General features: G+C 36.7%; 1 protein-coding gene across 1 annotated transcript in view; it reads left to right on the top strand.

Moving 5' to 3' along the window:
• LOC117403493 (cilia- and flagella-associated protein 299) overlaps window positions 1-26,558 on the top strand; it is a 151,029-nt gene that overhangs the window by 49,322 nt on the left and 75,149 nt on the right. Inside the window, exon 3 of the mRNA XM_059003577.1 lies at window positions 17,236-17,326. Within this exon, the coding sequence (XP_058859560.1) occupies window positions 17,236-17,326 (91 nt within the window). The remainder of the gene's footprint in view (window positions 1-17,235; window positions 17,327-26,558) is intronic.

Genomic DNA, 26,558 nt, shown 5'->3' with positions numbered 1-26,558 from the left:
GGGTAAAACTTTATATAGATATTACTCCAGCTTGTCCCACGTTTGTTATTTCCACATGGAAATCGGGGGGGGGGGGGGGGGGGGGGGGGGGGGGGGGGGGGGGGGGGGAAGCAGAAACTATACTATATAGGTTAAATTCAGTCACAGTAGGTATTCTTGCCAAGTTACAGTATTAGAGCAATTATTGCGACTTTATGGGAAAACTGGGGTATATGTACAACTATTCCAATTGCTTCAATGAAATTCTACACTACTTGTGTTTCTATACAGATCTAAACATTCCTGTGAAAACAAATAGTCAGTAAAAGGAAATAATCTTATTCTTGTTCTTTATAATTTCCTGTATGAGAGAGAGAGAGAGTAGAAAATGATTGACCCGAGGGAAGACTATTGTTACCGACAGGGGGCTATAATAACCCGAAGCCGCACACTGGAGGTCTTCCCATGGGGCATTTAATTGTCCACTATGGCTGAGTCTGCAGGACATATTTAATATATGAAAAAAATAAGTGAGGCAAAAATAAGTGCGGCTTTATATATTTTGTTTCAATGTAGCTGATACAGCATAAGTAAATAAATAAATAACAAATAAATAACAAATATTAGCAAACATTTAGCAAATTGTAGTTTTTGTGTTAATGCAGGACTGAAATTCCAAAACATAGTTATATAAATTGTGGCAACACCTGGTGTTGTATCTGTGCCACTTTGAAGAGGGCAAATAAAAAATAAGCTGCTGACTTTGAAAATATTGACCAAGCTTTTGAAAAATCATACCTTTGTTCAAAAATGACTACAGTTGAGACTTTAACCCACATAAATAAAGAGGAAGGCCTTTTGAATCAATAACCACATTAGAATTCCATAATGAAGACCTTGACATACTTTGTGAATATTCCGTCAGAATGCATTTGGGTGTGATAGAAACATTCACTTTGTCACTTAGTTCCAATGAGATTTAATACTGTAGGAACAAATGTCATGTGGCTTTACGGCATTCTGTACACAGCCTTACCTCCAAGAACATTTTGGGCAATATTGGTGTGTGCCAAGCAATTTGTGAGGTGAAATCTTGTAGTACTGTAGCTACTGTAGCAAATGTGTGGAAAAGGATTAAGCTGGCAAATCCTTATTTTCATTTATTTTATAAGCAGAAATGTCATTGGGAACACATTTGGTGTACGATCACTGGCAGGGGTATGATTCAGTTACACCCTCCTGCTTGCAGTCTATTAAAAAAATATGTTGCATTCCAGTTTTGTCTCTTCTCAATAGTAGCACTTTTTCAGATGTCTGTTTTCAATTTTACTGTCAGTCATATCCCAGATGTGGTTTAGGGACAGCATTTCTTGAATGTCATTATAGAAAGTGTATTTTTGTTGTGATTTTATTAAGGTTTTTATTTCCTTCTTCCAATAATATGTTCTGAAGCATTGTTTTTTAAAGGCTAAAGCACAACACACATAGATTTTTTTAATGGTGTTTTTCCAAATAACATCTTTAATAGCACTTCATTTATCATTCCATAATGTGGAATGGACTTTTAATGTGCCAAAAACTAGGCCCTCAGATGGATCCAAGAACAATAAAAAGTAAACATTTTCATAGTGAACACGTCTTTATGTCCTGCTTTCTTTTTTGTATAATGTGCACTAAAGTAAAGATTTGTGGTTGATGAAATACTGTTGTTCTACACTCCCTGTTTTAAAATAATAAATGGCCCACAATATATACCCAGATACACCAATCCAGCTACTTCTGTTGTTAATTCAGATCAAATATTCTCTGTTTCAGTGGTCTGCATTACATTGCCTGCAGATGGTGATATTTAGCTGTGATATTTCCCCATACCTGTACCAAGTTACTCTTTAAAATGTATATCTTATTTCAGATATTTGATCCTATAGGTCTTTTTCTTAAAATACGAATAAATATGAAGTTGTGTTATTGCTTGATATACAGTACTGTACAGCACACCTAAAGAATACCAAATCTTTACATTTCAGCCCTTTTCTGTATTTTCATTCCCATCTTCATTGTCTAGAAAGGTCAAGAATACACTGAAAGCATACTGGTCCTATTAAACTCTTTGAGAGCATTGTGGCATTTTGAAAAGCCTTTCACCTGCTCCTCTGTAACCTGAGTTGAGCAATCCTTCATGCTTGTTACCACAGAATGGGGCTTTGGGACTCATTAGGAATATTAAATCCACAGGCAAGCACAGGTGTATGACTTCTGGCTTCAAACTCGTTTGCATAATTGCAACCATATAATTGAAGTCATGAGTGGTCAACCATCCATGCAGATAGATCCGAGAAACGTATTTAAGCCACAGCCGGTAAAGCCTTTGCACCTAGTGTTTTTAATAACATTTCAGTTGCAAAGCTGATTACCACATCTGGTGCTCCTGGGGACCATACAGGTGGAAGTTCTTGAAGTTAAATCTTTTAGGCTGCCCCTCAAAGGAATGATAATCTTCTTTATTGTGCGCTTCATCCTGAGGCCTGTCAATGTGGCTTTAAATCTTTTTTTTTTTTTATCAAACTAAGTTTATGAAAAAAAAATGAATGTCCCATCCAGAAACAGTTTGTTACCAACAGTTTGTTCAAGAATTATTTGTCTACTTTGTTAAAATCACTTTTATGATACTATAGTAAAGATTGCTTTGGCGTATTTATTTGTTAATATCCTTTCCACAATACATAAATGATGTGCTATCAAGGCACCTTTAAACCAGGGGATGGTCATTTACTTCATTCACATTCACTCACACACTATTTAGGTAGCATGAATAGGGTTTTAATAAATACATATTCTTTACAAGTATTCTACAAGTGGTTTCACAAAGTAGGTAAATAGCGTTTGAAGTGTACAATCAGTTTGAATTAGGTGAATAAATAAATTGATGGTTGGCATGATAATAACTAAAACTAATGGAGTTTCAAATACATAAAATGGCAGATACAAGCTTGCAGAAACAAGAACCCTAATTATAAATGTATGTTTGTCTAAACAAAAGTATACTGCAGTAATATCACTAAGGGATGTCATTTCATCTGGAATCTTTAATTATAAATGTATGTTTGTCTAAACAAAAGTATACTGCAGTAATATCACCAAGGGATGTCATTTCATCTGGAATCTTTAATTATAAATGTATGTTTGTCTAAACAAAAGTATACTGCAGTAATATCACCAAGGGATGTCATTTCATCTGGAATCTTTAATTATAAATGTATGTTTGTCTAAACAAAAGTATACTGCAGTAATATCACTAAGGGATGTCATTTCATCTGGAATCTTTAATTATAAATGTATGTTTGTCTAAACAAAAGTATACTGCAGTAATATCACTAAGGGATGTCATTTCATCTGGAATCTTTAATTATAAATGTATGTTTGTCTAAACAAAAGTATACTGCAGTAATATCACTAAGGGATGTCATTTCATCTGGAATCTTTAATTATAAATGTATGTTTGTCTAAACAAAAGTATACTGCAGTAATATCACTAAGGGTTGTAATTTCATCTGGAATCTTTTGCAGAAAAAAAGTTGCTTATGAAAAACCAAGAAAGCAAATAGTTTTTAAAACTGCATTATTTTGGGGAAGAGCATACAGATGCTAAAATTATGCAATGCCCATACTCATGAACCCGATGTGAATAATGCCTTAAGAAACACAACAACATCCTATAGTGGGTTTGGTAGTCAGAATCCTCTGAAGTCTCTCTGGAATGTGCTGAACATGAGAATACGCATAAAATCACCTGAATAAAAAATACTCCTGTCAGACACATCTGTAAAATGGAAAATGACTATTGTTACAGCATTTGTAGGGCCTTTTATTTTCTGTGTTTAATAAAAAGTTGTGTAATTTGTTTTGTACATTTACATGCACTTACTGCAGTATACATCATCCAGATGTATTTATTATTATTATTATTATTATTATTATTATTATTATTATTATTATTATTATTATTATTAGTATTATTATTATTATTATTAATTTCTTGGCAGACACCCTTATCCAGGGTGACTTACAATTGTTACAAGATATCACATTATTTTTACATACAATTACCCATTTATACAGTTGGGTTTTTACTGGAACAATCTAGGTAAAGTACCTTGCTCAAGGGTACAACAGCAGTGTCCCCCACCTGGGACTGAACCCACGACCCTCCGGTCAAGAGTCCAGAGTCCTAACCACTGCTCCACACTGCTGCCCCTATTTATTTGATGTATTATTTATTTACTAGTTATTTTTGGGATTATTGTGTACAGGACATAGTAAAGTATGATGAGATCAGCTAAGTGATACTTAGACATACTATTTATTATTTGTTATTAGGGAATTTTAGGTATTTATTGCGATAGAGGTGCTTGTTTACAAAAAAAGAAAAGATATCTGCTAATGGTTTCTTATTGAATCTGCAGTCTCAAAAATGCACGAACACACAAGTTTTCCAAAAAGTGATATTTGATGTATCTTTGATAAAAAAGCACCAAAAAACATGGCCCTTTAAACACTGCACACAGCTCATGCCATAAATAAATGCCTTCTTAAAAGCTAATGCAAAACAGACAATAGCTTGCGTGTGCAAAGAAAATTAAAAGTGGAGTTATTAGTTATCACTGTTTACAATTGTGGAGGCACAGTCTCTATGGTCAAAGTTCATGCTTGATTCGTTTAGTATAAGGTGACTCTTATTATTCCATTGTTCTCCTTTTCTCCATTGAAAGATGTGCTCAGGTTTTCATATGGGTCTCCATGACTTCAGCCACAGGACATAAGTTGAAAGCCTTTTGGCCATGCCTGTGGTCCCAGTGCACGTTTGAACTGCAATTGTACATGTTGTCTTTGTTTAATGCACTGTGTCTTCTTCATCATGGTCGTAGGAGGGTCCAATCTGGCTTCCGTTATTCTGTGTAGAGAGAGAGATCGAGTGTAGTATATACTGCTATGCAGTTTTTATAACTTTCACTTGTGAAATGTGATACCATTTTATTTATTTTGATAATGACTCCCACACACACATTGACCTTGTCAGTTACCGTGTATGGACCTTGCATTTTTGGGGTGAGGGGTCTCTTTGGTATAAAAACCCTGGTCATTATGCTATTTCCTACTTTAATTTCAGTCTTTAATTGTTGTATATTTGCGGTCATTTTCAGCTTGTATTATTAATACCAGCTTCAATTTTGGGCTGTGCTAATCTGTTCTGCACCTGTACCAAGTAGTCAATTGTGTTTTGTTTTATTTGAGCGCCTACCTGGTCAGTTGGATTAGGATCTATTGGTAGCATCATTATTCTTCCTGTCATTGTTTCATGTGGGCTGATCCCTGTTGATCTGGAGGGTGTGGCCTGTATTTTGGCCAAAATTATTGGAATGGTTTGAGGCCAATTATTTCCCTTTCTTTAAGCATTCTACCTCTTTTTAATGCAATCTTAAAAGTTCATGTAGCTTGTTCTCACTCCTAAGCTCTGAAGATGATAGTATTATATGAAGTTGATGTTGGATTTACAATAGTTAATTTCTGATATATTATTCTTATAGAAAATGATGACTTTTTATCAATTTCTATATTTACAGGTATCTCCAACCTGTATCAAATCAATCCCCATAATATTCTTGCTCAGTTCTGTAATGGAATTTTTGTAACTTCACACTTGCTTAGCTTGCTCAATAGCAAACAAATAGGTTAAGATAACAAAGCTTGCTCAATAGTAAGCAAATAGGTTTTAAGATAACAATGTAGGTTGTAACGTTAAGTTTAAGTTGAAGCCTGTCCCAAGTCAATAGGACTAGCAGGACATGTAATAAGGAAAATAAAGATTTTGTGTGTAATAAATATAAAAGTATAATTTGTTTTTAAATTAAACTGGCTGTTCCTTGGAACTCGGGGGGGGGGGGGGGGGAACCATCCCCCACCGACAGGGGTAGCAACAACCAATCAGAGACTTATTATTATCCTCTCTATTCAGATGAACCAATGAGGATCTAAAGTAAACAACTTTGTGGGTAACAAGGAGCAACCAGTTTAAACTAATTTTAGCTGTCATGTCTAGCATGTACTTGTCATATGACTGTTTTTATGATTCTCCGAAATGGAGATAATTTCTTGTTCTATAGCCTGACTGTGACCTTATATGGTCTCCACTTCGTTTAAATTCTATAACCAATCCTTATATGGTTACACTGTTTAATTTCCTTCTTTGTATGATGTTCCAGAAAACTATATAAGCTGCATAAAAACTTAGCTCGGGGTGCGATTCTGCGATTGCTAACAGAGTCTGTGTCACTCTGTTGAACGCTCCAGTTTGCAAATTTATTAAAGCTGTTTTGAATAAGAACTTCACGGTCTCCTCATTGAGTCAACACGCAGGCTGGGATAAAGAACCTGGAAGAATAACCCCTTACCATACTTAGGTTCAAGGCAGGTTGAAAACTTCCATTACAGTTCTAAATCAGAAAAAAACACAACATCCAGCATCATCAACACACACCCATCACTTTCCTTGAGCATACTGGACCTTACACAATTAATCTATTAATTAATCCAGAGGCAGTCTGCAAAGTAAACCACTCACAATTTAGATTTGTTTCACAGGATAGGGGTTAATTTAAGTACATATTCATTGTTACAGTAATTACCCTATTACTGCCCATTTGAATCAATTTCATTTTAATTTTACATTTTATATGTATATTCCCCTTTAATGTGTTAATATAATTAATACTACTCCATGCATTTTCAAAAGTTTACAAATTAATCTGTTAATTTATTGAAAAATAAAAAGTATCTAAAACTTTCCATAATCATTACTGTTCCTCATACAAATAAAAGAAAGATAGTTTTGGGTTTAAATTTAAATTTTACTTTAACCACGGTGGAATTTAACCATCAAAATAATCAAATTCATAAAATAGCTTTAATTAGTTATGAACAGTACTCCAAAGCCTTATTAATGTTATTTGCCATAATACAAACCACGCCTGGTTTGCACCATAGAAACAACACAATAACACTTAAATATAAAGTCTTATTTATGTTATTTGCAATACATTAAACCACGTCTGGTTTGCAGTATTGCCACAACACAATAATACTTGTACGTAGAGTTTAACAACTAAGTGTAATCACGAGAATATTTTTAATAAAAATACTCCCGGTAACTTAGTCAGTGACAGATTTAACAATCTCTAAGAATTGTTTTTCTCCCTAAGTTATCCATTAGCATTAGCAGTTTTGAAACCACGTGCTCTCACTCATTTTTTTTTGTTATTTTTCCTGCAGCCAGCGCTTGCTGCTGGCTTCGCCCATCTCTGTCTGTAAAATGGTATTCAGCTAAGAATTGCACATAAAACAGACAATAGCTCATTTTTTTCTTTGTATTTTGCCGTATTCTCAAATTGTAAACGGATTCTGTCTCTATCTCAGAGTCTGATAGCTGCCAAACGCTCTGCTAATTTGTAAACATAGTTTACGCATTTGCGCACACACATTCATGCACACATAAAATTCACACACAGCTAAATGCCCCAAGACAAACACACATAACCTACGTACTTCAACATAAAGGCAGTTTGATGCTAGTTACATAACTTCGTACTTTATAGTACTGAGTTTCTGTTTCATTATTATTTGTTATTATTTGTTATTATTTATGTGAGGGAAAGGGGGGGGGGGGGGGGTGGCGGGTTGCGCCCTGTCCATGACGCTTTGCATACCACGTTGTACATAGCAGGGCGCATCCATCTTGTCTTTCAGTTCTCCTCCCCCATATTACACTATCTCTGCTAGTCTCCTGCCTTTTGGCATTTAACTCAGACACCAATCTGTGACTTTGTCTTGTTATGCTATGCAAAACTGCACGTAGCTGGTTTTGCTGATGGGAAATGATAGAACTCGAAACTTACACAATACTGTATAGAAACTTAATATAAAAGCATATAAAGCTACTGAATTGGTAAGTACATTAAAACAACTATAAAAACACGTTTATACACAATTAGAAACATAATGATTAAAAACAACTTAATTATAAAAGACACACACATACACATAATGTAAAACTTATAATTAATAACATAATTCATCCCTCGTGCAGAAAGCCATTACCACCTTCAGGTTACCTTACTGCTTAATTTACATACTGGACCTTACACAATTAATCTATTAATTAATCCAGAGGCAGTCTGCAAAGTAAACCACTCACAATTTAGATTTGTTTCACAGGATAGGGGTTAATTTAAGTACATATTCATTGTTACAGTAATTACCCTATTACTGCCCATTTGAATCAATTTCATTTTAATTTTACATTTTATATGTATATTCCCCTTTAATGTGTTAATATAATTAATTTCATTTTAATTTTAAAACTTACACAATACTGTATAGAAACTTAATATAAAAGCATATAAAGCTACTGAATATACTATATATATATATACTGTATATATACAGCACCTTGCATAAGTATTCATAAGTATTCACCCCCCTTGGACTTTTCCACATTTTGTAGTGTTACAACCTGGAATTAAAATGGATTTAATTGGGATTTTTACCATTTGATTTAAACAACATACTTAATTAACACTTTGAAGGTGCAAAATATTTTTTATTGTGACACAAAAGTTAATTGAACAAAAAAAAAGACATTTGTTGGTTGCATAAGTATTCACCCCCCTGAGTCAATACTTGGTAGAAGCACCTTTGGCAGCAATTACAGCTGTGAGTCTTTTTGGGTAAGTCTCTACCAGCTTTGCAAATCTGGATCCTGCAATTCTTCTTGGCAAAATTGCTTAAGCTCTGTCAAGTTGGATGGGGACCGTTGGTGAACAGCAATTTTCAAGTCTTGCCACAGATTCTCAATCGGACTGAGGTCTGGGCTTTGACTGGGCCATTCTAAGACATTCAGGTTCTTGTTTTTAAACCACTCCAGTGTAGCTTTGGCTGTGTGTTTAGGGTCATTGTCCTGCTTGAAGGTGAACCTCTGCCCCAGTCCCAGGTCTCTTGCAGACTGAAACAGGTTTTCCTCTAGAATTTCCCTGTATTTGGCTCCATCCATCTTGCCCTCAATCCTGACCAGTTTTCCAGTCCCTGCCGATGAAAAGCATCCCCATAACATGATGCTGCCACCACCATGCTTCACCGTGGGGATGGTGTTCTCAGGGTGATGAGCAGTGTTGGCTTTGCGCTACACATAGCGTTTTGCGTGAAGGCCAAAAAGTTCACTTTTGGTCTCATCAGACCAGAGAACCTTTTTCCACATGTTTGCTGTGTCCCCCACATGCCTTTTGGCAAAATCCAAACAGGATTTGATATGGGTTTTTTTCAGCAATGTCTTTCTTCTCGCCACTCTTCCATAAAGCCCAGCTTTGTGGAGCGTCCGGGTTAGTTGTCCCATGGACGGTTTCTCCCATCTCAGCTGTGGATCTCTCCAGCTCCTTCAGAGTTACCATTGGCCTCTTGGTTGCTTCTCTGACTAATGCCCTCCTTACCTGGTCACTGAGTTTTGGTGAACGGCCTCCTCTAGGCAGAGTCGCGGTTGTGCCATATTCTTTCCATTTTTTAATAATGGATTTAACGGTGATCCGGGGGATGTTCAAAGTTTGGGATATTTTTTTATAACCCAACCCTGATTGGTGCTTCTCCAGAACTTTATCCCGGACTTGTTTTGATAGCTCCTTGGTCTTCATGATGCTGTTTGTTTAGATATGCTCTCTAACAAACTCTGGGGCCTTCCAGAAACAGGTGTATTTAATCTGAGATCATGTGACACTTTAATTGCACACAGGTGGACTCCATTCAACTTATTATGTGACTTCTGAAGGCAATTGGTTACACCAGAGCTTATTTAGGGGTGTCACAGCAAAGGGGGTGAATACTTACGCAATCAAGACTTTTCAGTTTTTTATTTGTATATAATTTTGAAAAATATGTAGATTTTTTCCCCCACTTCGACATTATGGACTATTTTGTGTAGATCAGTGACAAAAAAACCCTAATTAAATCCATTTTAATTCCAGGTTGTAACACTACAAAATGTGGAAAAGTCCATGGGGGGTGAATACTTATGCAAGGCACTGTATGTGTATATATATATATATATATATATATATATATATATATATATATATATAATATGATGTCTCAATCCTAAAATTCTCGACGATGCAAAATGTTTGGCCATAGCTGTACAAGTATGAAAAAATCCTTTCATTGTCTTGTTTTTGTTTTTGCTCTATTTCTTGATTTGGGTTTACACAGGAGACCAGCTGTGGGGAAATGAAAAACAAGCACCTGGAGATGGCTGAAGAACATTTCTGGTGGAGTACTGTTTTGTTTTCAAGCTCACTAAGTAACTACAAAGTGAACATGATAGAACTAATAATGTGCATCATGCAGATGTTTATCTGCACATTTAGCTGCACATTATTTATTTAGCTATCATTACGTGTATTATGCTAATTGTCACCATGTATTATCCATGTTTTCTATTAACATTCTTGAACAATTTAGTCATAAGTTAGCATAAGTCATATAAGCACTGATCAGGCCGATACTGAACTTATTGGCTTGATATTCTGTGTTGACATTTTTTCAAGTCCATTTCTTCTTCATAAGAAAGGACGGTTTAATCTGGTGAAGGGTTTAAACCATAACAGTCATTTCTGGTGTGTGCTTCAAACATCTTATTCAGCATATTTTGAAAATCACAAGCTAAAACTAAGAACCCCTGAAATATGACAACACTTTACATTCATGTTATTGTGTCCAGTCATGTTCACTGGTTAAAGTAAAGCATTGTTGTTTTCTTCCTTTTGTATCTGGATAACAACACAATAACAACATCCTAGAATGTGACTTAGAACTCCCAATTAATAACCAGTAAGCTGTTCATCAATAGTTATCATGCTGTCCTCTCATCATATTGCAACTTCTTGCTTTCAGGCAAAGCTATAGCCAGAACGCAAAATGCTTAACTCATCTCTAATCAAATGACTCATGTTATAGCAAGTTTATATTGTCACCCTGTCAAGTTGAGAATAACTTTGCAAAGTCCTGGTGCTGACCTGCAGAGCCATAAACAGCTTATAAACTAGTTAACTGGATGATCTACTGATCCTACTACATTCCCAAGCATAGTCTTCTGTCTTTTGACACTACGTTTCTGGTTTCCATAACCAGATGAGGTTCAATCCTATGAAAATGCTGTGTTCTATCAGTAAAGGAAATATTATTCATTTGGTTACTCAACAAGTTCTCGGAACTACTCATTTTCATCACCCATTAGATAAACAGTCTATGGTTTGCCATGATGTACAGCATCCTATGTATCCATATTACAAGAAGAGCAGTGTGATCTGATGCAGGACTTGCTATTATTGGATGGTGTGACAGGGTGGCTGGGCGGTGACGTCACGGCAGAAGCAGGAAGAGAAATACTGACACCAAGTCTGCAGTTTCAACAAAAGAAAGACGCGGCGCCGCCGTATTTATTAACAAAAATAAATAAAATATTCAAACAAAAACACTGTGCTTACAGAGCAAAATAAAAGGGTAAACAAAAATAATCACGAACACAAAATAATATAACACAACACAGGTCAGGCTGGGCAGATTGCCTTCACTGTTCCTATGTCTTCTTTTTAAGTTTCGCTTTCACTCTCTCTGCTCGCTGTCTACGCTCCTCTCGTACACCCCACCCAGAGTGCAGCGAGCTGCAGGCTTTTTATGCAGGTGACCATCTCCCGATTAGCAACAAAATTAATCACTTAATTAATTCAGGAGATGGCCACCTTCTGCACAAGTTTATTAATTATTCCTGGCAGAGGACGAGCACCAATCTCGCCTCTGCCAGAACACGTTTTAAAATAAACAAATAACAAACAAACGGCGCTCGCCGTCATTTACACAATGATAATAATAATAATAATAATAATAATAATAATAATAATAATAATACAAAATAAACACGGGAGGAGGGGGAACCCCATTCTAAAGTTTCTGTCTGAGTAAAGGGGTGGATTAAACCGGCAAAAGTTGTCTTACTAAAAGAGGAAAACTACAGTAGTTGGTAAGAATATAATGAGGAGTTTTGCAGTCTGGGAAATTGTGTGGCTTTGTGTCCAGAAATAGCTTGTACTGTAAACATAAAATGCCAAGGTGCATTGTGGTCTAAATAATTTGTTAGAAATTGGATGAATGTCACCTAATGCTGAGGATGGCATCCTTCCCATAATACTATATCTGTGTCTGTGCAGATCCCTAGCCATAGCAGCAGGAAGCTTGTTGCCTCCACGTTTTATTGGCATAGAAATACCATAAGAAGAAACCATAAAGAAATTAGTACAAATTTTGGACAACCATTTTGCCTAGTCTTTTTCCTTGTCTTCATTCATTCTACTGTGAAGACTTCTCTTCCAAATGATTTTATACATGTTTTATTGGTATTCTGGGCTGTGTTTGTGGTCAGTACATTTAAGATAACCAAGATACTGTAAATTGATGTCAATCCCACTGTCATGCAAGTTTTATTGTTAAACTTTACTGATTAAGACAGGATATCTATGTAGCCTTGTAAAACCTCTTGAATGGTTGTGTATTCAGTATGGACATTTAAAATGTAGGCTTCCTGTTTAAAAAACAAGCACTCTTTTTCAACACAGCCAGCATTTAATGGCAAACTGTGCAAACCGCAGTAAAAAGGTTCTCAATTACTTGTTTACTGGCTAGAGTAGGGTTTTGCGAACTTAGCATTGAGCTGATGAAGGTTTAGCACAGTGAATTTTGGATGAGTGACAGGCTCTATCGCTATTAGTTCACTGTTAACTGTTTGAAACATCAGTGTCAATGTTTTGTCAGGTGTGGGAGCCTCAGTGTTGGCCAAAACTGTGTTTCCATGGAAACTGGCCAACTAAAAGTGTAAAAAGCTGTCATAATAGCATACAAAAATATTTGAATCCTTGGAAGAATTAATTTAATGGTAACTACAGTTGCTTGAATGACTTTTGCATTTTATTTAATAATGCAAACTTTTGATTACTACTGTATGATGAAAAAAGACAAGAAGCATATGAAGAATAAGATGACAAAGATTTGTAATACAGCCATTATTCAATATATTGCAGTATATTTTGTTTCTGAAAGGGCAGCTTTAGCAAAATGCTTTCCATCCAATGCCCTGTATAGATATAAGTTATATTTAAATGTAATCAGGTATGGAATACTCTACATTATATTGTTTCTTACAGTATGAGGTATGAAATAAACATATCAAGACTGGCCCCCATGGTCACATAATCCAAACATGAGGAACACGTTCATGTCTAGTACCAGGGTTTGAATTTCATTTTTGTGTGCTGGGGGGATTTCCCCCCTATGCTCCAGCCAAAGAGGGGGGAGGGGAGGGGGGAACGCGAATGACTTAAAGCTGCTCAACAGAACCTCTGCATGTGTCTACTGTTCTATTTATCTGCACTCCCCATTGCTTTTGCCATTGCCTGGCATGAAGCTTCTACTATATACTTTCTTTTTCAATGCTGTGTTGTGTGCACTGCCACTAGAATGTTTCATTGTAGAGGTTTTGTAACAGTGGCTAGCAAACTTTACAGTTGCATAGAGACTGCAGACCGAACAACTCATCTGACCACTATCATTGTTAACCTCCAGTCATGGGTAAACTTTCAGCTAATCTATTTTGCCTTTCCTTTCACTGGCATCGCTTGTTTATGTTTTATTATCATATTGTGCATCACATTTTCTATTTAACAACAGTGACTCCGGGCAAACGTTTTTTGCCGTTATCAGAAGAATCAGCGGCCTCGTTGTTGCAAGGTGCTTTTCTTTTTAACTTGCGGCCCATTTCGTCTTTTCATGCCGTGTTGTCTTTTTAAAGTTATAAAGAAAAGCAACTCCCAAAGTCACCGCTTGCAAAGTAACACAAGGGTCTTGAATCCCGGGTTTTTCAATACTGTTTACTTTCCTCTTACTGCAATAGACTGAGTACGAGAGATTAAAGTCTTGCATCATTTGATATATCCAGCACTACTTAGAATAGTGCATGTGTTTATATTAGGCATTCTAAATTGGGTGAAAAATAGGGGGAGCAGGAAGAATACAGTAGCTTCACTTAAAATATCTCTGTGGGATTTTCCCATACTGAAAGTTGCAGATATGCGGGAGGAACTTGGAAAATGCGTGATTCCGACAATCCCGCGTTGAAATTCAAGCCCTGAGTACATATACAGTATATGTTGTCTATAATGGGGGAATTCAAATCATGTTCTGTCACTGAGGGAGAGACAAGTTAATGTAGCCTCTTCCTTTAAAGGTAGGAGTTCAATTAAGTAAACAGCACAACTTATATATATATACACACAACTTCCACTTCACTATAACGAACCCCCCTGGGAGAAATGTTCGTTATATCAGGGTGTTCACTATAACAGGGTTTGGCATTTTTCTGTATCAGAATAATGACAAAATGGCAAATATGAATTGAACATCACTATATAGTACTTTTATGAAGATTCCTTCACACTGATCAACATTTAAATGGTATTGTGACAAGGTACTCATGTCACATGTGTCGGTAACCGCATTGCAAGACAGAGCAGTTGGAGCTGAAACGCCGGCACAGGCGCGCAGGATTTATTAAACACAAAACAGAAAGTAAACAAACAGGTCATGTGACGCTACCAACAATGGTAACGCACAGAGGACACATACAAGACAGGCAGGCAGCAAGTCTCAATCGAGCGCCCGTCTGTAAACAATCATTTGATCAAACACAACAATTCCAAAAAGCACACAAAACAAACCCGTTTCCACATATAAATTACACCAACACTAATTTCCCCCTGTGGTATGTTTAAAAGAAAACAGTAAAGAAATGAAAAAGGATAGAATGTACACTTACATGCTGAATACAGTAATTACATGTCCTTTCCCTTGAAAAATCTATCCAGCGTAGATTTCTCCTCACGCCTGTTGTCTGGTTGCAGTTTGTGTGAAGGTGACTGACAGGCAACTCTTGCATTCGTCATGCATGATTCGTACTACAATAGGACATCTTTGAATTAGTGTTATCTTTGAATTAGTCAACCATTGTCTTTGTTTTCTTTTTTATTTTATTTATTTAATTTTAATTTTTTTTTTTAATTTAGTCGTCGCCAATTATTTTTACCCCGGTTTTCACCCCAATTTAGCATGCCCAATTATTATCTGTATCCCCGGCTCACCGCTCGCAACCCCCCCGCCGACTCGGGAAACGGAGGCTGGAACACGCGTCCTCCGAAACGTGCTCCTTCCAAGCCGTCATTTTTCGCACTGCAGATCCACAGCAATGCCACCAGACCTATAGTGCCGGAGGACAACACAGATCTGGCAGCTCCGCTGCAGAGCCACAGGCGCCCTATCGGCCACAGGGGTCGCTGATGCGCGGTGAGCCGTGGATTCCCCTGCCGACCTAAGCCCTCCCTACCCGGGCAGCGCTCAGCCAATTGTGCGCCGCCCCCTAGGAACTCTCGGTCACGGTCAGCTGTGACATAGCCTGGATTCGAACCTGTGATCTCCAGGCTATAGGGCACATCCTGCGAGGAGCGCCTTTACTGGATGCGCCACTCGGGAGCCCCTCATTGTCTTTGTTTTCACTGAGAGAATAACACACTTGAAAGTTCAGTGTCAGTCAGTACTGAGATCGTTGTATCTGGGTCGATCCTGTACCTGGTCGTTCTAATAGGGCTAATTTGCATTGAAAAAATCAGTTCTTGCTGTTGGGATCGTTAAAAATGGGTGTTTGTTATAAGAAGGGTTCGTTATATTGAAGTTAGCCTGTATGTGTATATATATATATATACACACACACTGCTGTGCAAAAGTGTCAGACATTTTTGCATGTTTCTACGCTTTGCATTTTTCGCGTCTCAATCGCGCATTGTTTATCTGACCCTGCCGTGCCTTACATCAATTTAAAGGATTTTTAATGGCCTTTCTCTCTCTCTCTCTCTCTCTCTCTCTCTCTCTCTCTCTCTCTCTCTATATATATATATATATATATATATATATATATATATATATATATATATAAATGTTTTACTTGTTTTTTGTGGATGCTTTGCTCTCCCCCTGGGTAAATGTGATGGACTAGCCACCACAATACCTCACACCAGCTGCCCATGCACAGTTAACCCTGAGTTGCCATGATCACAAGTTCTTGAAGACCCTGATCAACGCGAACCAAAGACCGCTAAACGACAAGCCTGGCCTCCCCCCACCCAAACCAAGCAGCATCAACAACAGTCAAAGACCGCTAAACGACAAGCCTGGCCTCCCCCCACCCAAACCAAGCAGCATCAACAACAGTCAAAGATCGCTAAACGACAAGCCGGGCCTCCCCCCACCCAAACCAAGCAGCATCAACAACAGTCAAAGACCGCTAAACAACAAGCCTGGCCTCCCCCCACCCAAACCAAGCAGCATCAACAACAGTCAAAGACCGCTAAACGACAAGCCTGGCCTCCCCCCACCCAAACCAAGCTACATCAACAACAGTCAAAGCTGCACAAAAGCAGAAAACACCAGCGGAGGCCAGGATGCTCACAACATCGATATACATTGTAACTCCTGAATGTGTCTAAGACTTTTTCACAGCAGTGTATATATACAGTATATTTAACAGCTTGTGTTTAAATGATGATCTGTTTACATAGCACCTAAGTACATTTAAAACCATATCAGAGTTTCAAACAAAAGGAGTCTCTTCGACTCACCCGGCTCCTAGTAGCTGATATATTCTAGAACCTTGTATAGTCGGTTCTTAAGGGATCCCAATGACTCAGCAGCAACAACATGTTTGTCTGTTTTCTGCATATCAATGCAACAACAGTACCGCTTAACACCATGCATTGGCAATGGTGAGAAAATGTCCTGTTTTGAGCCAACATTCCAGTAGACTGGTTTTGACACTGACTTTTACTGAGGCCCAAAGAAAAAGAAAAGAATAACAGTTTTCTACATTTAATAATAATATAATGAAACACAGTCAGTTCCACTGAATAATAATAATAATAATAATAATAATAATAATAATAATAATAATAATAATAATAATAATAGCAAACCAGTGATAACACAAGGAAAACATTGTGCTGCTAAGGGTGATTCTAAAATATTTTATGACAAATCTTCAAATCATTTTAATGTTGTCTTTTCCAGGACACTGGCAAGTGCAGGAAAAGAACTCAAAGATAACTTCCTGAAAGCCCTGGCACAGCGAGAGGAAGCCAACCGCAGTGGGAAAATGACTGTGAGTACATTATTAGAAGCTGCCTCTTGCTGCATTTTATTGGTTACGTAAAGGGAATCCCCAAAGAAATTTGAGCAATAACAATATGTAATGGTAATTATTACAATTACAATGTTACATTTTCAGTCAATATCTTTGTATGCTCTCAGCAGTTTTTGCATCATTATCTTAGAGTGGTGTGGCAAGATCCTTGGTAACCATGGTGACAGTGCTCAAACAGCATCACTATTTTGGAGTTTGAATGCTCATCTTTTTATTGGATTTATTCAGTTTTTCCCAATATCAAGCAGATCAGTTAAAAACAGGGAGCATGTTTTCTAATGCTACTTCAATACAGGATCAGTACATTCATTTCATTTTACTGGTATTCATTTTAAAAGAAATACATCTTATTGAAAACATGTGTTTTCATTGTTAATGTCTCCACTCTCCAGCCAAAGAAATATCTTGGTTTGCATGTCATTCTTTCATGTTTTAACCTGGGGAGTGAATTTCATTTTTTTTAGATTGAAAAATGTTAATACGTTGTTTACTATATAACATGTGCTTCTTTAAAAACTACCAATGTGTGACCTACCATACCTTGCAAATGGAGGTGAAAGTTAGATTTGTGGAATCATTTAATTGGCTTTAAAAGAGAGAGTTTTCATGATCTAAATCCGTGTTTTAAAAGAGATTAGAGCCATTGGTAAGCTGAAGAAAGAACACTAATGATAATGTCAACTGTTCTTTTTATAATCTCTACATTTGGATGACTGGCCTCCTGTCAAAGTTGTTGAATGTAGTATACCAGTATCTTTACTCCTGTCTGGCAATACATTATAAATAAGTGTCTTTTCATGTGAAGTATGTGCTGTAGCTGTGTGTATTTGTATTTACTATGTATTTACTTTAAAGTGTTACAACATTTTCTAAATAATAAGTTTCAATACCAGATGAGAGGGACACATAATAAATGGAAGGTGTGAACTATTTATTTTTTCCATCATATGGATGATCCTCAAAAGAGTGCCCTCAGGTTCCCTGTGAGGGTTGTTTTTAGAAATAGGTTTATTCTGAAAGAATGTATAATGTGTAGGTTTATTTTGTCTAGATCTCTGATGGGAAATCAAGGCAAACTGTGGTTAATTTCTTACAACACAACGACAATATTTATAAAGCATTATCACTGTTGAATTGGTGCCATTTTAACAATTCTAAACATTAAAATAAACACAGAAATGCTTCTAGGTGGTACTCTGTGCTTCTGAAAGGGAAAAGGAATAGGATCCCTTCTGGACTTGCAGGAATAGCAAGCAAGAAGTAAAATATGACCTTCCTTTACCTGCGCCTTTGGGATTTGTAATTATAAGATCAAATAAAGTGCAGTGAAGGAGTATAGCGGAACCTACAGACACACATTTTCCCATTGAATGTTGACAGTGTAAACAGTCTCATGCATCAGCCGTTCTGGCTTTTTAAACTTGCGTAATTGAAGCTGGTATAAAAGCGCCGGTAACAGCTTGTTCCTTTCACAGGTATTCAAAGAAACCACTGTAGCTGACTCAGAAAAAGCTGTGAATCAGGCAGTGTCTAATATACCTCTTCCTGTGTTTAAAAAAAAATCTGTGGAACAAAATATAGTGTTGTATATCACCAACAATATTATGCTGACATGATCTTTTCCCCCTTTCTCTTTTTTTTCCAATGAAGTGCTTCCTCTGATGAAAAAGTGTGCTGGAAAATGTTTATTTTCCTTCTCTCTCACTCCCACTCTCCTTTTTTGTAAAGTTGAACCCACATTAAACCACTTAATACCCCTGCTTTAGGAAACTGTGTGAGTAACGTAGGCAAACTTAATACAGTTTGACAAGCTTGAACCAAGGTATGTTTATTTTCTTCAAATGTATTCCAGCCAAACATGTATCAATGTATGGGCATCTTAAAAAATATACTGTCCATATTTTGGTTATGCGTTGTTTATTTGCTTAGCAATTTAAAAAATAAATGTTGTAGTTGGTTGTATTTTTTAACATTAAAAAGTACTACATATGTTAACACACTGCTAAATTTATCAAAATGAAACACTTACAAACTAGTCACTACCATATAAACATTGGCATAAAAATGTGTACTATGCATAGTCTGTATTAGTGCCCTTGCCCCTTAAATCTTGTATAAAATACTCAGTGTGCAGGATGAAGGAAATTATCTATCAACTGTACAGCTATGGCCAAACGTTTTGCAACACCCTATAGAATTAACTAATTTTTCTTCATAAAGTCGAATGAAACCTGCTGAATAATGTTACGTTAACATATTGAATTACATACCGCTTTGTAGTATTCCATATACTTAACGAAAAACTGACACAATTTTTTAAATGTAACATTTCGAAATCTAACATTTATTTTTTGTGTTTATTTATTTAATTTATATAGCGCCTTTCATACCGGCGTATCTCAAAGCGTTTTACAGACAGTATGTATCATGGTCAAGAAACAAGACAGAACAGTATAATCACACAATTAACAAAATACAATGATATTAATAATAACAATACATAGCAAATATCTAGATAGGAGATTAAAAAAAAACCACAGAAAAAAATAAAAGTAAATAAGAATGACAAATAAAATACAGAGTTAGCAGATAAAAATAGATAACAGCAACTTTATATCTAGATTAGGTTAGAAAAGCTGATCTATAAAAATGAGTCTTTAATCTTGATTTAAAAATCCTGACTGAAGCAGCATCACTAAAAGAGGAAGGCAAAGAGTTCCACAGCTTGGGAGCATTAAAACAAAACGCACTTTCTCCTCTCCTTTTCAATTTTACCATTGAGAGGCACAAAAGTCCAGCGTTAGCCAACCTTAAAGTGCGCAGAGGTTTATATGGGGACAGAATCTCTCTTAGGTACTCTGGTGCTAAGCCATTTAGTGCTTTATATGTTAATAGTAAGATTTTAAAATCAATTCTAAAATGTATTGGAAGCCAGTGCAGTGAGGCCAGCACAGGAGTTATATGAGCCCGGTTTTTTGTTCTAGTCAGAACCCTAGCTGCTGCATTTTGAACAAGCTGTAAACGTGATAAGATGTGATGTGGAAGTCCAGCAAATAAAGCTTTGCAATAATCAAGTCTTACTGAAACGAACGCATTAATTAGTTTCTCAGCATCAGCCAATGAAAGAAAATACCTCGTTTTAGCAATGTTACATAGGTGATAAAAAGACACTTGTATAATTTTTCTAATATGTGCCTCAAAACTCAAACCAGAATCAAATATAACCCCCAAGTTTCTTAAATCAGATTTTATATTAGAGGTCAGGTTGCCCAAATCATTTTTTAAGTCACCAGGTTTTACAGAAATATAAAGTTGCGTATCATCGGCATAACAGTGAAAGCTTATACTATGTTTACAAATGAGTTCCCCCAATGGCAGCATATTATTATTATTATTTATTTCTTAGCAGACGCCCTTATCCAGGGCGACTTACAATTGTTACAAGATATCACATTATTTTTTTACACATTATTTTTTACATACAATTACCCATTTATACAGTTGGGTTTTTACTGGAGCAATTTTCGGTAAAGTACCTTGCTCAAGGGTACAACAGCAGTGTCCCCCACTGGGGATTGAACCCATGATCCTCCGGTCTGGAGTCCAGAGCCCTAACCACTACTCCACACTGCAGCATATTCAAAGAAAATAATATTGGACCAAGAATAGAGCCCTGGGGGACACCACAAGTAATGTTGGATAACCCTGTGTGGCAACCCTGCCTGTAAATAATATTGTTTTGTGGTGTTTTGGTGGTGGGTGGCAGGGATGGGGTTAATTTCCTATCCCTGCCAAAATACATGTGATAATGTGGCTGGAGCTAATTGAATGATTGATGAGAATTAGGCTCCAGCCACATGGTATAAAAAGGGGAGAAACTCCTTTGTTTGGGAGAAGGAGTTTTTGGGTGAGTGTTTGTGCTGTGTAGTAAAGGCTAATGTAACTTTGTAGTAAAGGCTAATGCCCAGCCACCCCTAAAGAAACAAAGTACTGTCTATTAGTTAGATATGACTTAAACCAGTTGAGAACAGTTCCAGTCAGACCAACCCAGCCTTTCAGATGATCAATCAAAACAGCATGATCGACAGTATCAAATGCAGCACTGAGGTCTAAAAGAACTAGAATGGATATGGAGTTAGAGTCAGCACTCATCAGTAAGTCATTTACCACTCTGTCAAGGGCAGTCTCTGTACTATGAGCAGATCGAAACCCTGCCTGAAATCTTTCAAGGACATTGCGATTGTCCACATTCAGTATATGTTAAGTTGTTTGACTACTACTTTTTCAAGAACTTTAGCTAAGAAAGGCAAATTAGAAATGGGTCTAAAATTCTTCAAGTCAGTAGAATCTAAGGCCCGGACCAAATCAAAACTTTTTACAACCCTCTAATGGCACTTAACAAAACTGTATTTAATAGTGTTTTCTTTTTTTTGTAAGTATCTTATTTCTTCTACTCATAAAAAGAAAATGCTATTAAATACAGTTTTGTTAAGTACGATTAGCGGGTTGTCAAAGTTTTAATTTTGTCCCAGCCTAAGTTAGATTTTTTAAGTAATGGTTTAACCAAAACGTTTTGAAGGCAGCAGACACTATTCCTGTTGACAAAGGTCTATTTATTATAATAAAAATATCATTACACAAAAAACTAAATACATCTTTAAGGAGTCGAGTAGGAATTGGATCCAATGAACAGGTTGAGGATTTCATCTGCACTACTAATGTATTCAAATCATTTGGAGTAATCACAGAGAATGAGTCCAAAACAGAGCCAGTCAGTCTAAGGGGCAAATTTAAATAAGAACCATCTTGAGGAATTAGATCCCTAATATTAATAATGTTGTTCTGAAAAGACTTAAGGAAGTCCTCACACCTTGCAGGAGAAACTTCAGTATAGGGAAGTGCAACTGGTGATGGAGTTATTAATCTGTCAGTTGTTGAGAAGAGTACTCTGGGATTATTTTTATTAACGTCAATGAGATTTGAGAAGTAGCAACATCTGGCTGTCCTCAAAGTTTCATTGTATTTTAACAGATGTTTTTTCCAACTATCATGGTAAATATGCAACTTAGCAGCCCTCCATCTCCGTTCAGATTTGCGACATTCCCTTTTCATTATGTATAAGGCACTATTAACCCAAGGAGCAGTGTTTTTTGAGAAGGAACGGTTCGAGTTTTACCTGGGGCCACAACATCAAAAGCACTTGTTAAAAGCTGGTTAAAGTTGTCAGCTAACTCCTCAGTAGAAAGAGAGTGGGTAGAGGTGAGTGGTGATAGTCTCACTATTTCAGAAAACATTGTTGGTGTTGAAGAATACTGTGCTTATCTGAAGCAGCAGAGAGGAGCAGTAACTGGCTCTGGTTGAGATGAAAAGATTCTGGTTGGGGACCTCAAGCACAGTAGAAATAAAAAAAAAACATTGATGTGAAGGAAGGTAAGTAAGCTGGGCTTAGCTGAGTGGGGGACAGAGGGGGTGATACTGGAATGCCAGAATCACTGCGAGCCCTCTTAAGGTGTCGTGGGCTAGTCGACGAAACACCAAGGATGAAAGGTGTCCACTTGAAGACCCCAGAGAAGTACCCTATTCAGCTCAGTCCAGACGGCTGTCATGCTGATGCTCTGGGGAGGACATACTGTGGCTGATCCCTGGAGCCAGCATTGCAGCCATTGTGTCTGCTGATGCGCCAGGGAGGCAAAATAGGCTGATCCCTGGAGCCAGCATTACACTTCAGGCAGAAGGATATCTACATCATCAGATGGAAGGAAACGCAGATGGATCACATTAATTTATAGTAAAAGAAGCTATGTCTTAGTTGGTGCTTATCTTGGCGAGAGCTGAGTCCAATATCAGCATGAAGTTTTGACACCTACTCTCATGTAATGGAAATTGTTTGTTTGTTTTAATATAATTATGTCTCAAGCCTAAAATTCTAGGTGATGCAAAACTTTTGGCCATAGCTGTACCCGGGACATGACACTCTATTCCACTAAAGCCTTTCTTATCAACCCATTTGTTAATTTCTGCAAATGAGACAACTTGTTGACAGAGTAACTGTTTATTTCATTCAAAACTATTAAAAGCTTTTCCTTCACAGTCTCCTGCTCCTTTCCCTCCTGCTTTTTTTTGGAGCTAATAATTCACACTGAAAGTCATTGTGTTTGTTAACATTCGGCAGACAGATGGCTGTTTTTATTCTGTAAATGTATGGATCTGAAGAAGGAAACATTACCATTGTGCTTAAACAAGGCCAACTCTGCTAATGAATACACATGGGCACCATAGCTCTTGACAAGTCCTTGGCCAAAGAATGTATTGTTTTGCATGTGGAAATTAAGGACATTCCATTCCAACCTGTTTATTGTAATGGAAATAATCACACACACACACACACACACACGCTGAAACTGCTAGCCATACAGTAGGTGAGGTTTTTAATCTTGACATTTGCATTTTTATAGAGTAAAATATAGAGTAGGTATAAAATATAAACTTGGAGAGATGGTGAAATTACTTTTTCCATGCACAAAGAAGTGTCTAACTAACTATCCAGGTCAGAAGCAAAGGGTTTTGTTTATCAGCCGTAAAACAGCTTGTTTGAGAGCCCTGCTGTAACTCTCCCTGCAGTTTCTGCCTGGTACATACTGTGCAGTCTCTAAGATGCCTGTTCTCTTTGCTTCAATACACTGATAGTGATGCTCTACATACTGCAGGGCTACAGGAGCAATCCTTTCATACATGTTTAAAAAACAGAATTTAAATTCCCTTAATACTGCTTAAAATAATGCCAACTTGTATTCAAAAGTAGCTGCAGCGTGCCTGGCTAAAACCGATAGGCTATTGTGTTTAATTCATCAGGTAGCATGACATCTATTGCCAGCAAGTTTGTATTGCTTGTATTGCTTTAACATAGTGAGCCTTTTATTTAAACATGCAAGGGTCAAGAATTAAGATCATTCAATTTTCTTCAGCATTATTTTAAAGCAGCCTAGAAGGCCATAATGCAAAGGAATGCAATGGAAATGTGGAAAATTCTATGGATAATTGCCATTATTTTTAATAAAACTTCTACACACCCATCCATTATTAATTTCCATAAAATTACCTTTATAAATGTTTACCACGATAAAGGCATAGCTAAGCATTGTAATGCCCAGAGGTATGATGTAGCATATTAAAAAAACAAACATGGTAAACTGTGGTAAATACACAGTTTAAGCATGGGAAAACAGAACAATACTGATTTACAAGGGGACTGCAAATATAACTAGGATGGTTCTACAATATATCAGTATTGTAAAGATACAGACCACCTAGCACAATAGCATGTTTGATACTGTAAGACTAAATATCCTGTTTTGTCTTTTTTTGGGGGGGAGTTGGGGGGGTTAAGCATCATTATTAAATGTGTAATTAAGAATGCCTAAACAAGATGTTTAAATAGATAAGGACTGGCCTTTGAAGTTATATATATATATATATATATATATATATATATATATATATATATATATATATATATATATATATATATATATATAATATTAGGCTGCAGTAATATTAAAGTACCCTGCCTTTAACAAAACCTTCATTTGCACCAAGAAATGGAAGGTTGGAACTTGTATTCCAGTACCTGTTTTTTCTTGAAATGGGTCACATTTGAGAAGTTAATCTTTGACAAGGTTCAGCAATCAGACCACCCAGTGGATACTGTACAGGACTTTCTTTGAGCTGTCATGATGGGCTGTTGAAACACATGACTCTCAACCACACAGTGAACACTTGCATTCAGTGCTCAGGAGTGCCTGTTTGGGCATGGACACACATTAGGCTTTTTGAACCCTACTTTTGTTTGTCATGCATGTACTGAAGAGATGATGATTCTTTTAAAAATATTTATTTTATAAAAAAAAGAAAAAGTGTATTTGATTCATCTTAGTGAAAAGAATGTAAACATTATCTAGGGAATAAACGGATGTTTACATAGTTGTGTAAAAAGTTATGTTTTGAAAGCCTGCTTGCTACTTATTTGAATCATGGTCGACTGCTGTTAAAAATGTAAATACTGTAAGCAGTTAAGATAAAAGGTGACCATACCTGTATTTTTATAAAGGAATGATTACCATGTAACAAGTATTCAGAATATATTACAACTAGAAACAGTAATTGTTGTAATTAAATGCAAATATACTGTTTTTCTTTTTTAAAGACAACAGAGTATATTAAAAGTTGCTGCTCTCTGGTACTTAATCACTTCCTTTTGGGCTGTGTTTAATGAATTCTACATATACAGAAAAAACAGAAGCAAAGAATCCAAATATCTACAGCACAAAGAGGTGGGAGTGATCATTTCCCTTAACAGGTAAGAAAAAGGATTGGTGCATTAATTACCATTCCTTTAATTCAGACAAACCTCGTTTTGAAGGCTCATTCTCAGATGGCTTCAGTAGCCAGGAGCTAAGCAGTCTAAATTGTGCAATTAAAACGTCCCAGTGTACTGCATGCTTCCACTAATAGCTGTTACAAAGTAATTTGTCTGTTGGATTTATTTCTTCTAGCAATGGCTTTATTAAAACATCTTGTGATATGAATCTCTATATTTAGGACTTTCACTGTACATTTTCAATGAATGGGGGAATTTAGCAGAATTCTTTGCAATGATAACTGGAGATCAGAGGAATCTAGCTTTGTTACAGACTGCATCATTCCCCAAAAGCCTGACAGTTTGGGGGTCAAAACTCACAAGCAGCCTTCAGAAGACAAAATATACATAAACTTATATCAGAGCGGAATCTTTACTGTCCCTGACCCTGTTATAAAAAACTATAAAAATATCCAACTAACTGGTGTTTGATATAATACATGTCCATTCCCCTCATTCATCAGACAAAAGCTTTTACTGCCTTTTAGGTTTGGGCCTTTCAAGTGAGGGTGAAATTACACCTGTCAGTAATATGTGTTCTCATCACTCCATCTTTCTGTAATTTTACAAAAGATTACAAAGAGTAAGGCACCCATTGATTTTAATGAACACCCACTCTTCCCTTTGTGCAGAGTTAAATAATCTTCCTGTTGTCATCCCTGAGGGCAAAAACAATGGATGCCTCATGCACATTGGGAACTTAAGCAAGGGCAGAGGGCACATGCCTTCATAATTGGATGCTAAATAATATCTAGTTGACTAGCTGTGTTTTGT

This window comes from Acipenser ruthenus, chromosome 1 (assembly GCF_902713425.1).
Source record: "Acipenser ruthenus chromosome 1, fAciRut3.2 maternal haplotype, whole genome shotgun sequence".
Lineage (NCBI taxonomy): Eukaryota > Metazoa > Chordata > Actinopteri > Acipenseriformes > Acipenseridae > Acipenser > Acipenser ruthenus.
This window is presented reverse-complemented; position numbering and strand designations above follow the sequence as displayed.